At 35.9% G+C, this 15,973-nt stretch overlaps 1 protein-coding gene across 1 annotated transcript; it reads right to left on the reverse strand.

Moving 5' to 3' along the window:
* Window positions 1-13,625: 13,625 nt before the first annotated feature.
* Window positions 13,626-14,789, reverse strand: LOC141679550 (F-box protein At2g23160-like). The gene has a single exon (XM_074486022.1). It carries the CDS (start codon window positions 14,787-14,789, stop codon window positions 13,626-13,628), a length of 1,164 nt encoding a protein of 387 aa, XP_074342123.1.
* Window positions 14,790-15,973: the final 1,184 nt, after the last annotated feature.

Consider the following 15,973-nt stretch of genomic DNA (forward strand, 5'->3'; position numbering starts at 1 on the left):
TTCTGGAGAGATATTCAGGGTCTTCAATACATCAACAACCAATTTGGGAAAGGGAAAAGTGAAACTGATATCGATAGGGTAGTAATAGAAGCATACCCAATTAATCCTGTGAAAATTTGTACGAACATCAACGTCCAGAACAAAAGCTAGAGCTCTAGACGGAAACAATAATTGAGCATCATCGAGCTTCTCGGGTTTCATGGAACTGATTTGACTATCATGAGTATTCAACAAATTAGTGACGATCCATCCAGAAGTATTGGAGGATGCGATGGGGCTGGTGTTAGGGCTTTCGACATGCTTGGAACTTTTCTTAGCCATAAGTGTAAAAGCGGTAAAGGTTTTGATAAAGTTACGTTTCTATAAGAAGATAACAAATTTGGGGAAAAAGAAGTTAAGAGAATAAAGTACTGGAATTATGGAGAGTATATAGGGAATTGCAAAGGAGGATTGATAAGATTTTGAAGAGATTTCTTGATAACTAAAGCGCCAATGCATGCATATCTCTTTATGATGTACGTGATTTCCAAGAAGGGATAGGTGAAAGGTTCACATATCTAACACGGCATCACATGTGTGTACAAATGTTTTGTTTCCATTATGGAGATTTTATTTGATTAATTATATTAATTCAATAAAATCAGGGGTTATTGTTATTACTGGAGTTTCATGATCATGACATGACGAGAAGCATGGAAACATGGAAAGACGGAGACTAAGCTTTAGACATGATGCAAACTAGTCGATAATTCCGGAATTACACGGTTGATCGCCTGAAGGGATAAGCTCGAAGACTGAGTCCAACGATAACCCTATTTCTGGGGAGTAACGTTAACAGCAAGACCTATTCTTAAGGCATGATTAAATGGTGGAAGGTTGGGTAGTTAAAAGAATAAGCTTGATTCAAAAACAAAGGAGAAAAAAAGGGGGAAACCGGGGGGAGTAAGGAATATAAGTAGGAGACACAGGAAGGAAGAAAGGGGGGAGGAGAGAGAATAACATACATCGTCTATATACACATGCATACGCATCTAAACATAAAAATACAAGAATTCATTGATAGTGATAGAGGTGATATGTAATTAGTTAAACAAATTTTGTATGATTTCTAGTATTCTTCATCAAACGTTTAGTGGATTCCATTAGATTGTGTACACAATCCCACCTGCGATTTTTCCATTCTCGGGGTTTTCCACGTCATTAATTTCTTGTGTCGTTTTCATTTACATTCTTGTTATTTAAGCTACATTGTAGAAATCAAACTTTAAGTCATCCTTAGCATTTAACCTACTAGATTCGGTAAAAACATGTCCTCCACCAACCCGTGCCGATTGTTCGTATTTCCACCCCAAACATGTTACCAAAATTATTAAAACCTTCCAACAGCTTACGTTGGTTGATTTTGTGAGAAAAAACCAGAGCACAATTTTTCCCATGCGTGTTTCTACTTTTTTGTTGGGCAACAATGTGTTGTCTAGTTACGGGGTTAAATACGTGGTACGGATGCCCAAATTCATTCCCGTAACCTGTAAAATTACAAGTCAAACATATTTTAAGTATGGGGGCAGAAGATCTGGAACCAGGTAAAACTGATTTGGTTATAACTGGTACTAGAGCTGTTCACGAACCGAGTTGTTCGTCAACAAGCTCGAGCTCGACTCGTTAAGAGCTCGTTCGGCTCGGCTTGTTAACAAACTCGGGCTCGAACACGAACAGAAAAATGTGTTCGTTAAGCAAATCGAGCTCGAGCCGAGCTTTAGTTTGTTCGGCTCGAGCTCGGCTCGAGCTCACTCGTTAAAATTCAAAAAAAATCTAATATATCCTGAATATTTTTATATAGGTATGATTTTTTTTAAGAGCTTGATTATTTTAAAAATACTTTATATTGATCCAACCATATGGATGTGATAATATATACATTTTTTTGATATAACCAAAGTTATTAATCAAAATAATTTTATATGGTTTGCTATTTTAATAGTCAAACTAATGTTTGACTAGTACCAGTAACTAGTGTTTAGTCTTGTATTAGTATCTCGGCTTGTTTAAAATTATTTCTAATTGATCCAACCGTATGGATGTCAAAATAAATTTATTTTGATGATATAACCAAATTTTCAAATCAAAATAATTTTATTTGATTCGTTATTTTAACAGTAAAGTTTTAGTTTGACTATTATCAAGATCGTCCAAAAACAAGTGTTTATGATTATCCGATACGTATCCAACAGTTGCATGAAGCAAAAACTGAAGAGGTAGTGTTGCACTAGCAGAATAAAATTGTGCAAAACATTGTGAAAAGATTGAAGTGGCCCAAGTTTTGCAGGCGGAACCACATCTTATGACGGAGTCTGCTGGAAGGAAACATAGAATTTTAAAGAAAATAGATTCATGAATGTGTAAAATCCTTGTCTGGTTTTGATTCTGTTCATGTTTAGGTTTTAAGAGGTCTGTTACAATTTGTTTACGTGGTATAACAGGAGTGTTATATTTGTGCTGGCATAGGGCTTTGATTTTTACATTCCACACAAGCCCAAAAGAAAAAGTACATTTATCGTTGGGCTTAAACTCTCAAGTACGTGCTCACATAACTTAAACCGCGACGTACATACTCACGTAACTTAGGTTGTTGAATTTAGGTCAATTTATATTTATCGTTGAACTTGATACGCCTAAATACGTACTCACGTGATGTTGGCCTTTTTTTTGTCATGTAATTTCAAGACAATAATTTTTGAAAATAATTATCAAATTTATTTTTGTTTTAATAATTTAAGTAGGAATATACAACATGTATTTGATACTTTTCTTTTACGTTTCTACGAGTTAGAGCAAGATTAGCAAAAAAACAAGTCTTGATATTGTATCTGTATTGGATATACTAGCAAGTAGCAACAAATCCACATTCTGAAACCACAAAAAATAATCCTTAACACCACAGTTATTGTATTTTGAATTTGGATCAAAAAGAATGGCTTCTCAAGGCTTCAACCATTTATCGTGTGTCAGCTGGAGAGGCCTAGTCTGATATGAGAAGCATCCCATTCGTTTACGAACTAATGGGGCTTATTCTAGAATGACATCTCGACACTTAAGTAACGCAGGGTTCATGTTACCAAGTCTATAATTTCTCTTGAGTTTATAAAGAAATCTACGCAGAAATTAACATATGGAATGTACCCTGGTGGGTATTTGATAGATGCATTAAAAATAATTTCGGCAGCTCTAACAATAATCAACACATGTGGCATTATATTTATCCCATTCTAATTTGTGGGCGGCTGAATGTATATGAATACATGCGGGTCATATCTCACTTTTAAGAAAATTATCAAATATGTTCTTTCTACGTTAGCATTAAAAAACGACATTGGGAACTCTAGCATTTTAAAAAGCTCATTAATCCTGGAGAGTCGGTTGGTTTTACCCCTTGGCTCGTGTTCCATCCTAAAAACATGCCATGATAATCAATTGGACACCAAACGCCATTTGTAAGAAAATTTGTTTTCTTGAAATCAAGGGTCCTTTATTATGTCGTTGAATCAAAGTATTTCAGCTGAGAAATAGTTTTCACTTTAATAATTATGTATCATCATTCATTTCCAAATCTGTACAGTTCCATTAAATTTAAGTTGAGAACTTTTCATCTATCACATAACATGACAAGCATTCAATACCTAACACAACAAAGTTGCACGTATTTATGGATGGTGCATATAATACAATATTGTGCACTGCATGAAAACTTTAGTTTTTACACAATAGAGATCCAAATGACACATTAGTACTAATCATTATTGCTCCATGTTCGTCATTTTCAATTATATTTGGCAACATGCTAAACTAAACAACTTTTTGCGATGAAGCATCTAAAGCAGCCTGGATCCTATTGATACAAGATTTATAAAGGAAGCCGAGATAATCTATAAGATTTTCCTCACATGCACCTTCTAGAGGATTTATCTCATATGTCCAGCTAACTAATGTACAATCATCTCCGTAATCTAGAAGTTTTAATGTATTGATGTTATGTGCATTTACTTTTTTTTCTTACAATTATTCGATTACACGTCAGGAATTTGTCCTGCCAATTAGACCAGCTAATTATAGTATAGCTATATTTTGTGACGATTATTTGCCAATGATCTGAGTGAAATAGTCTGAAAATTGAGCTAACGGCTGTATTTGGATAGGGGTTGGGAGGGAGTGGATTGGGCTGGTTTGGGATGGGTTCAAGAAAACCATGTTTGAGAAAGTTTGTCAGGGTTGGATTTTGTGAGGATTTATCAACGGTTGAAAGTAGTTAATTTGCAATATAAAAATTGAACTTTTCCAATACCCCAATTTGGGGTGTTGCCGGCTTACTTTTTTTATTCATCCTCTCTCCTTCATTCTTTCTCTCTATTAAAGTTTTTTTCATTTTTTTCTTTTTTCTTTTTTTTTAATTTTTTTTAAAATTTAGTTAAAATTTTTAGATAAATTTTATTTTCCGTCTAATAGAATAAAGCCAGTGATAAATTCCATTGATACAGCAGGGGGAACCGAAGTTTTTGTTAGAAAATTAGGATTTTAGAGCTTAATTTAATTATGTTCTTGATGTTAATCCTAAAATCTAATGATTGAAAATTGTTCAATGATATTTGAACTTAAATTTTCATGTATGGTTTTAAGAATTTTCTTAATGAAATCCATATGAAATGAGAGTTGAAAGTAGCTTGGAAAAGCTTGGAAAAATTTGAGAATGTTTGTCCCACATTGAAATAAATAAAGGGGGTTGTGTGCTTTATATGGTATTACCCACATGAGTAGTATACAACTACTAAGGTGTGTGATGGTCCATTGTGTTATTATGTGCTTCACGCGCACACACCCGCGCGCCCCGCCACGCACCGGGTCGGGTCGGGTCGGGTCGAAGGGCGATTTGGGCGAATGTCTCGGCGTCTCGCGTACGCGAGGCGACCTGGGCGAGGATTTTATTTATTTGAGAATTAATTTTAATTCGAATTTATTTATCAGTGATTGGATTATTATAAATTGTTGGGCTGGGTTAGATACTGAAAGTCACTTTGTTAGTGGGCTTAGTCTAAATACCTTGAACCTGGACTAATATAATCTGATCTGTAACTGATGAATAAAATCAGAACTTAAGTTCTGATATGATATCTCAGAACTTAAGTTAAGTTCTGATAGTTCTGATATCAGATCAGAAATTAACTTAAGTTCTGATAATAATGTGGGCTTTAATGGGTGTTAATGTGAAAAGCTGTTACAAGTAATTTAAAAATTAAAATCTGATCAGTTTTGATTTTTTATTAATGAAGCAGTTTAATTCAGACATTAAGTGTGTGGACAGTTTCATTTTCTCCTCTCCTATAAATAGAGGTTAAAGTGAATGTATTATACACACTACATTCTCTTCTCTTCTCTTCAACCTCTCTGCATTTCTCTCCCACAAGTCCTGAAGTGCTGATATTTTCCGGCGACTGAGGTGCTGGTCGAAGTGGAGCTTTTGTTGCTGCTGTTAACATAAACTCCGAGCTGTTTTATCCTGTGGAGATATTGTGCGCATCCCAAACGCAGCAGGTAGGGGCAATATTCTCTTCAAGAGCAGCCAGGACTTCGATCAAGGCCTGGTGACTCAGCTGTGATCATTTTTCTTGGCATTTTGTATCTGTAAACCTTTATTTCAGTCACTGTTAAAAGCTATGGTTTCAGGTACATCTTTCTTTCTCTCCTCGTTATTTCAGTTACTGATTTTGTTTACCTGCATGTTTTATTTTGTTAACTGTGGTCTTGGCCTAAACTTGCTAAATTCTTTATACACTTGCTTCTATGTTGTTATATTTGTTAGTGAGATTTACAACATTCTTGAAGAGAATATTAGTTATATAGAATTTAGCATAATGGTTAACGAAAGTGAGGTTATCGTTGGTGGTGGTAGTAGTTCGGGTGCAACTGCTGGGGCCATTGATTGGACCACCTATAGTTTCCCACAGGCTGTTGAACTAACCGGTTTATCGGAGAAATTGTGGCATTGGCTTTTCTCGCTGGCAGAAAAGGATGAAGTTATGGCTGACTATAAAGGCTCTGTGGCCGGTTGTGGAATATGAGAAACCAGTAGTGGATCAAGAGAAGGCTGACACAGTTAAGGCTTTTGCGAAGTGGGCTAAGAAGGATGGAGTGGCTAGAGCGGCCATTCTGGCGGCACTAACAAACACTTTGTTTGATGTCTATTCTTCTGATGCCTACTCTGCAAAACTCTTATGGGAGAAGCTGGACCAGACACATAATACTGACTCACAAGGTCTAGAAAAGTATTATGTGGCAAGGTTCCTCGAGTTCAAGCTGGTGGATAATAAGTCCATGACTGAGCAGGTGCATGAATTCGAGATGATAGTGCATGCTTTGAAGGAGTCTGGAATGAATCTCCCGGAGAAGTTTAAGGTGATGAGTGTGATTGAAAAACTCCCGAAGTCTTGGGAAGAGTTCTCTCTCTCCCTGAAAAGACAGAAAGGAGAGATCACCTGGACCAACCTTATGCTGGACATCTCGGTGCAAGAACAACACAAGTCCAAACAGGGACATGTGATGCCAACTGAACACGGTACCTCGAAGGTACACATAGCAACTGTAGGACAAAAGAGGAAGGCTTTTGCTAAGAAAGCTAATAGTAATAAACCTAAGAGTGACAAGGACAAGGCCAAGAAACCCAAGGCAAATAAACCATGCTGGTCTTGTGGGCAGGTTGGGCACTGGAGTAAGGACTGCCCTACGAAGAAAGCGAAGAAAACCGAGGTAGCGCAAGCAAATGTTGTGCTTGGAACCGCAAGTGGGCCTGTAGTGAACATGGTTGTTGGTGAGGCTACGGCTTCTGAAACCGACGTTGACCGGTATGTATCCTACAACCCTGTAATATTTTCTACCTATCTGTCAAATGAATGGTTGATAGATACTGGAGCTAATGTACATATTTGTACTGATATTAGTTTATTTGTATCTTATCAACAGAGTCATAGCCTGACTGTGAAGATGGGGAATGCTAGTGTTGCTCAAGTACATGGAGTTGGAAACGTGGATCTGAAGTTCCCTTCAGGACGTATTCTATCTCTGACGAGAGTGCATCATGTTCCCAACATGCGTAGAAATATAATAAGTGGAAGCTGTTTAGTTTCTAGTGGTTTTGAAATTTCGTTCAAGTGTAATAAAGTAGTTCTTATTCACACTGGTACATTCTTTGGCAAGGGTTACTTAAGGAAACCTTTTCATAACGTTGTTAGGGATTCAGACTTGTTAGATTTAGTACACACTGATATTTGTGAATTTGGTGGTGTGTTGACCAAGGACCAGTTTAGATACTTCATTACTTTTATAGATGATAGTAGTAGATACTGTTATGTTTATTTACTTAGACATAAGGATGAAGCACTTAGTAAATTCATTATATATAAAACTGAAGTAGAAAAACAAACTAGTAAGTTACTTAAAAGGTTGAGATCTGATAGAGGTGGTGAGTATACGAGTAATGCTTTTAATGAATTTTGTGCAAACAATGGTATAGTTCATGAAGTTACTCCACCATACACACCAGAGTCTAATGGGGTTGCTGAGCAAAAGAACAGAACATTTAAAGATATGATTAATAGTATGCTTATTAACTCTGGGTTGCCTAAATACATGTGGGGGGAGGCTCTAAATACGGCTTGTCATATTTTGAATAGAGTCCCTCTGAAACACATGGATAAAACACCCTTGGAGTTATGGAAAGGCAGGATGACTAGTCTTAAGTATCTTCGTGTGTGGGGGTGCCTTGCTAAGGTGCTTGTTCCTGAACACAAGAGAAAGAAACTAGGTCCAAAGACTGTTGACTGTATCTTTCTGGGCTATCTTGAAACCACTACAGCTATGAGATTTTTAGTGTTAAAATCTGACATAGATGGTATAGTGGCAAACACGATAGTTGAATTTCGAGATGCGACATTCTTTGAGGATGTCTACCCTATGAAGACTGGAATACCTGAAACGACTTCTGAGGAAGATCCTACTCACACATCAAGTTCTATTCCTGATCATGTGGAAAAAATGACAAATGTGGGGGCGAAACCTAGTAGTAGCTCTAGTCCTAAGGAACTAGAGGAACCAAGGAGAAGTAAGCTTGCAAAGGTAGTCAAGGATTTTGGAGGTGATTTCATCACTTACAATATCAAGGATGAACCTTTAACTTTCCGGCAAGCTATGGATTCTTCTGAGTCAAGGCACTGGAAGGGCGCTGTCAAGAGTAAAATTGACTCTATTATTTCTAATGGAACATGGGAGTTGGTTGATCTCCCTCCTGGGTGTTTTACTATTGGGTGCAAATGGGTCTTTAAAAGGAAGTTGAACCCTGACGGCTCAATAGATAAGTACAAAGCTAGACTGGTAGCTAAGGGTTTTAAGCAAAAGGAAGGAATTGATTATTTTGATACATACTCTCCGGTTGCAAGAATGGTAACAATCTGAATGCTTATAGCATTGGCTTCAGTCCATGGTCTTATTATCCATCAGATGGATGTAAAGACGGCTTTTCTTCATGGTGAACTTGAAGAAGAGATTTATATGGATCAGCCTGATGGATTTGTTGCATCAGGCAATGAAAGGAAAGTATGTAAGTTGATCAAGTCCATCTATGGCTTGAAACAAGCTCCCAGAGATTGGCATAAAAAGTTTGATGAACTATATTGCCTTTCAGTTATAAGATTAATGAAAGTGATAAGTGTGTCTACACTAAAGTTAAAGGTAATGAGTGTGTTATTTTGTGCCTATATGTGGATGACATTTTATTGTTTGGAACCAATATTGAGATTATTAACGAGACTAAAGAATTCTTGAAAAGGCATTTTGAAATGAAGGATATGGGTGAGGCCAGTGTGATTCTTGGAATCAAACTGATTCAGTCCACTGAAGGAATAACCTTAACTCAATCTCATTATATAGAGAAATCTATACTTGAGAAATATGGTTATTCACAGTATAGAATCGCTAGTACACCTTATGATTCGAAAGTTGCCCTTGTCAAGAATACTTCAGGAGTGTCTGTGTCTCAGTTAAGGTATTCTCATATTATTGGGAGCTTGCAGTATCTTGCTAACTGCACTAGACCAGATATTTCATATTCTGTGTCTAAATTGGCTAGATATACAAGCTGTCCAAACAGAACTCATTGGGATGCTCTTGATAGAGTACTTAGATATCTAAAAGGCACAATGTACCTTAGTTTACACTACAGGAGATTTCCTGGTGTGCTTGAAGGGTACAGTGATGCAAGTTGGATAGCTAAGAAGTCTGGTTCCAATGGAGTGACTGGATACGTGTTCACCTTGGCTGGTGGAGCAATATCCTGGAAGTCAAGCAGACAGACTATTGTTACTCGGTCTACTTTTGAGGCTGAGTTGTGTGCACTTGATGCCACAGGGACGGAGGCTGAATGGTTACACGGACTTATGTCTGCAATACCTGTAGTAAGCAGACCGCTTCCTGCTATTGCTATTCACTGTGATAGTCGAACAACTATCGACAAGATTAGCAGTAAAAAGCATAATGCTAAAACTAAGAGACACATCCAAGTTAGACTCAAGTCTATAAGGGGTTTAGTGACTGATAGGATCATAGCTATAGAGTTCATAGGAACTCAGAATAATATAGCTGATCCTCTTACTAAAGGACTGGAACCTGCAGTGGTCCTTAAGTCAAGGTTGGGGATGGGACTGTCAACCCATCATAATTCATCAACAGTGGGAACCCAATACACATGAGAGGAGATCCCTCAAAGTGTATTCAATGGGTAATAATAAGCTGTAAGGATGAGTTGGTAGTACCTTTGCTACATAGATGATACTATAGTATCTGAGTCTATCCCCTGTAAACCTAGAAGGTACGGACACTGCCAGAAAAGCAAGAGTGTTAAAACTCTGAATGGGATCAAGTCATTTGACGAGATAGAGGCAGTATATCTCTGGAGATGCCCAGCTAAGCGAATGTAATTGGTGGTCGCAATTAGAGGATAGGGTTAATCCTTGAATTATTCGACGAACAGGATCGAGACATGACCATTAATGTCTCAAAGCCGTAGATTGGCACCATAACCTTTGACTTGTCGTCGTCTATGGAATATGGTTATACTAAACGGATTAAGATTCAAGGTGAAACATTCCATCTGAGTCCGATAGCCATTGAAGTAGAGGAATTAGGAGGGTTCAAACCCGGAAGGGTACCGACTCTGAAAAACAAGTCATGATGGGAAATTGATCGCATTTCTGTATGGATTTGTGGGGGATTGTTAGAAAATTAGGATTTTAGAGCTTAATTTAATTATGTTCTTGATGTTAATCCTAAAATCTAATGATTGGAAATTGTTCAATGATATTTGAACTTAAATTTTCATGTATGGTTTTAAGAATTTTCTTAATGAAATCCATATGAAATGAGAGTTGAAAGTAGCTTGGAAAAGCTTGGAAAAATTTGAGAATGTTTGTCCCACATTGAAATAAATAAAGGGGGTTGTGTGCTTTATATGGTATTACCCACATGAGTAGTATACAACTACTAAGGTGTGTGATGGTCCATTGTGTTGTTATGTGCTTCACACACACACACACGCGCACCGCACCGCACCGGACCGGACCGGGTCGATGGGCGATTTGGGCGAATGTCTCGACGTCTCGCGTACGCGAGGCGACCTGGGCGAGGATTTTATTAATTTGAGAATTAATTTTAATTCGAATTTATTTATCAGTGATTGGATTATTATAAATTGTTGGGCTGGGTTTGATACTGAAAGTCACTTTGTTAGTGGGCTTAGTCTAAATACCTTGAACCTGGACTAATATAATATGATCTGTAACTGATGAATAAAATCAGAACTTAAGTTCTGATATCAGATCAGAAATTAACTTAAGTTCTGATATCAGATCAGAAATTAACTTAAGTTCTGATAATAATGTGGGCTTTAATGGGTGTTAATGTGAAAAGCTGTTACAAGTAATTTAAATTCAAAATCTGATCAGTTTTGATTTTTTATTAATGAAGCAGTTTAATTCAGACATTAAGTAAGTGGACAGTTTCATTTTCTCCTCTCCTATAAATAGAGGTTAAAGTGAATGTATTATACACACTACATTCTCTTCTCTTCTCTTCAACCTCTCTGCATTTCTCTCTCACAAGTCCTGAAGTGCTGATATTTTCCGGCGACTGAGGTGCTGGTCGAAGTGGAGCTTTTGTTGCTGCTGTTAACATAAACTCCGAGCTGTTTTATCCTGGTGGAGATATTGTGCGCATCCTAAACGCAGCAGGTAGGGGCAATATTCTCTTCAAGAGCAGTCAGGACTTCGAGCAAGGCCTGATGACTCAGCTGTGATCATTTTTCTTGGCATTTTGTATCTGTAAACCTTTATTTCAGTCACTGTTAAAAGCTATGGTTTCGGGTACATCTTTCTTTCTCTCCTCGTTATTTCAGTTACTGATTTTGTTTACCTGCATGTTTTGTTTTGTTAACTGTGGTCTTGGCCTAAACTTACTAAATTCTTTATACACTTACTTCTATGTTGCTATATTTGTTAGTGAGATTTACAACAGTTTTGGCTATGACTGAGATAAGTAGAATTTCTAAGAGGCCTCCACGAATCTGTGCCGATTGTTTGTATTTCCAAATGGCACTCTCTACCGGGAAAAGCTCTTAACAGCTTAAGTTTGTTGGTTTTGTGAGCCAAGAGCAGAGCACAATTTCTCCAGAAACTGTCTGTACTATTTTGTTTTACAACAAAGTGCTGACCGGTCATCGGGTTAAATATGTGGTACGGATTCCCAAATTCATCCCAGTTACTGGGATAAGCATATGCTACTATGAAGCCTGTAGAATTACAAGTAGAACATATTTTTATATGTGAAGAAGATTCGAAAGCAGGTAAAAGTATTTGATCAAATTGGCCCAGTTTTTGCAAACGGAGTCTACAGGAAGGTAACATAGAATTAGGATTACAATGGATTCATGAATGTGTAGAATTGTTGTCTTGTTCTCGTAACTCTCCATGCTTAGGTATAACAAGAGAAAAAGTAACGAACAGGAGTGCACAGCACTTGTATAATGGCAGTAAAATTTTCATGTGATAGAGGGCGGATTGTACACGTTTAAATACGCTTCTGCACAGGACTCCTAAATTTTACAGGCCTATCTTCGCATTTAGTTATTTTTAGATACATTCTAAACTCATCAAAAATTTAACCTTCTTTCTTTGGTTTCAGAGTAGAACTCTTTTAAATTGATTATTTTGGGCTGGATAAGGATTATTAATTTAGAGGAATTCTCGTATAAGAGAAACTTTCATATTTTTTATTTAAAATTATTATCACAAATGTTTAAAATCCCTCCTATACAATAAGCATCAAATTCCCTGTCAATATTTAGGTAGTAAATCTATAGATTGTGGTAGACAGTACAGATTGAGATTGTTATAAGCTAAAAACTATATCCTGGATCAAGAATACATCCATTAGTAGGGATGGACAGTTATAACTTAGATTATCTCCAACACACTCTTTATGCAAGCTCTTAGGGAGAATTAAAATAGTGCTCCAACAGACTCTTTAAATCCACTCTTAACTTTAAGAGTTTCATTTCCCTCCTCAATTTTAAGAATCAAATTTCATTCTTAATTATTATTTTATTATATATGCTTAACAATATTATCGCTTTCTTTCCACTTACTTTTATTTCTTGTGAATTCAAAATATTTTTAGTAATAAAAAATGATTAAGAAGTCAATTTAAACAGTATGGTTGAAGATGAGGACATATTAAACCAATAGTCAATAATTTATACTCCCTCCGTCCCTCCCAAATGTTTATATTTGGGTTGGGCACGAAGTTTAAGAAAAATGATAAAATAGCGGAGAAAGTTAAAAAAGTGAGTAAAGTAGTGGGACCGATTAATATTATATGTATAAAATGGGTATAGTGGAGGGAACTAGTGATTGTAGTTATTTTAAAAATTATAAAAACTTTATTATTTTTGAAAAATTTTGAAATGTAAACAATTCTCGTATAAGGAAGAGTACGAGAATTGCAAGTATGAGTAAGATGAGCAGAAAATGACTTGTTGATGTTTACATGAACTACCAACATCACATGTTCTTATAAGCAACTTAAATGTTCTTCCAATTGTCAAGAAGCAATTGAGGTGTTCAATGACTTGCAAGGTAATGGTGGAGATTGTTAAATTCCTCCAGAAATCATAGAGGCTACGATAAGATGCGGATTTTCAAATGATTAGTCATTAACTTCTTAATCCGCCATCAGGAACACCATACTTATATATCATTCACCGGGAACAATAAAATCATTGTACAGATGCAAAAATGGTAGGGCTAATGCATATGAAGGAGAAGTTACCCTTCCAAGTAATTCTATTATCAAGCAATTTTCTGCTATTAACTTGACACACACACACACAAAAAGAAAGTCTGCTACTAGAAAGTTCTCAGCAGAAGAATATAGTTGGTGGAACTTTAAAATTAAAAAATATCATCTTGATTACATATGACTGTGACCTAAATAAAGGCGTGGCATGTTCGTTTCTGCATCTTACTAATTACGGATCAACTGCACAAGAATATTTTGAAAGTTGGAACGTATGGACTTGGTACACACGAGAGAAGACTATCATCCTTGGCATAATATGTGACAAATGTACGATTTCCTGTACTCGGATTGTAACAAATAACATCGTAATTGTCACACAGAACTACAGTTTCTCCATATTTCCAGAATCTTAGAGGCCGTGATAGAGTAATTTGTTCCCACTGTTTAGGTATCACCAACTTCTTAGTCCATGATTCTGTAACACCATTTTCATTCATCACCCAAAACTCATAATCATTAACATTCACAGATGATGTGTTCTTGCAGATGCAAAGACAACCATCTAAAAGTCCAAGGTACGCATGATGATAATTTTCAATGTATGGTGATTGCGGGGTTGGGATATGGAAGAATGCCTCATCATCGGGGTCGAAACAAACTAGTCCTCCATTGTTCGAACAAGACCAGCCCCAATAATAAATTCCATTCAAAAAGCAGGGGAAACCAAAGTTGACTACATTATGAAGAAGCGAACAAACTCCCGTCCTCCACGAACTTGTGCCAATTGTTTGTATAATTAGAAGGTCTCTATCAGGTTGACGAACAGATTTCAACAGCTTCAGTTGGTTGGTTTTGTGAGCCAAGACTAAAGCACATTTTTTCCAGCACTCGTTTTTACGATTTTGTTGTACGACAATGTGCTGACTAGTTACGGGGTTAAATATATGGTACGGATGCCCTAAATCATCTCTTCTACAGGGATATGCATAAGCCGCTATAAAACCTGTAATATTACAGACAGAACATATTCTAAGTTCATGCGGAGAAGATTTAATCTCAAGTGCAGGAGGTAATACTGATTTGGAATTTATCGGGACTGGATAATCAAAACGAGGAGTATCAGCGTTGCAAGAAGCTTCAGAAAGATGAGCAAAAAACAATTGTCGATGTTCTTGTATGACACCAACAGTTCCATGAAGCAAGAATTGAAAAGGTACTGTTTGGCTGGAAGAATAAGCTTGTACAAAATCAGGTGACAATATCAAAGAAGCCCAGTTTTTGCAAACGGAGCGACATCGAATGACAGAGTCTGCAGCAAGGTAACATAAGATTTTGATGAAAATAGAATCATGAATGCATGCAATTGTGGTCTTGCTTCTTTTACCAGCCTCTCCCTCCATACCTTTATGCTGGAAGTAAACAACAAGATTAAATAAAATATTTGATCTAAGGTTTTCGAGCTTTTCAACACAGATTTATGAACAAGGGTACGAGGATTGAGGTATCTCTGCAATAAAATCCTGCCAAGTGTTATATATATGAGTTTCGTCTGGACTAGGTTAAGGGTCTAATTCTTCCAGGATTCTGAATCCTGTTTTTCCTAGTCGGTATCTTATTAAATTGTATGGGCTTGCTCATTTGATCTATTTTAAATGATTGTTGCCTTTGAAAAAGTTACAAATTGCTTAGGGATGACCGGAAATTTATAGAATTTCAAGAATCAAAGAATATGTTGACGTAATTAATATGATATTGTTTCATTTCATTTTAATTTATTTAGCTTATAATATATAATCCATATAATGCATGGTTACTATTAAATGTTTTATTTTTTAAATTTTATAATTTATTCATCAAACCATTTACATCAACTATACATAGGATATATGGTATAGTATATAAAACTATAATATAATAATTTTTTCTGGTCAGATTTTAACTCTATTTATACATTAAAGTAATATTATAAAATATTAATTTTAATGTGTTGGTGAAATTCTAAACTTGTTATTTAAATAAAAGCATGTAAGTTTTAATATTCCTATTATTTAATTATTTTATTAAAGATTTGGTCAAAACCGAATTGTATTTAATTAAATCTATTTATATACTTATAAAATTTATTTAAAATATTATAATCATTATTAAAATATTGTCAAAAGAGTGTAACTATTAGACTTCCGTTTGTCATAGAATTTTAATTTGAGAAACTTTAAAATTCTAAAATGAATTGATTTTATCTAATCTACTCAAGGGGAGCAGATGTTCTTAAGAAGATGTTTATTCAAGGCCATATTTATAAGATATATTTTATAATTAAATCTAATCTACTTGAGATATTTTTTATTAAGAAGATTTTGAAGGGAGATTTGTTTTTTGAATAAATACGCATGCACACCTCTGACAAAAAAAAATAATGATAATAGTAATATACGTGCACACCAGCACCAACACAGAACGAGTGAGAATAGGTATTTAGCCCATTACAAAAATTATTTTTTATTGAAATATATAATCTCTTTTCGGATTAAAATCTTCGTTAATCACTAAACATCTCATTCTCTCCCACACTAAAACACATTCC

Source organism: Apium graveolens, chromosome 8 (genome assembly GCF_009905375.1).
Source record: "Apium graveolens cultivar Ventura chromosome 8, ASM990537v1, whole genome shotgun sequence".
Classification (NCBI taxonomy): domain Eukaryota; kingdom Viridiplantae; phylum Streptophyta; class Magnoliopsida; order Apiales; family Apiaceae; genus Apium; species Apium graveolens.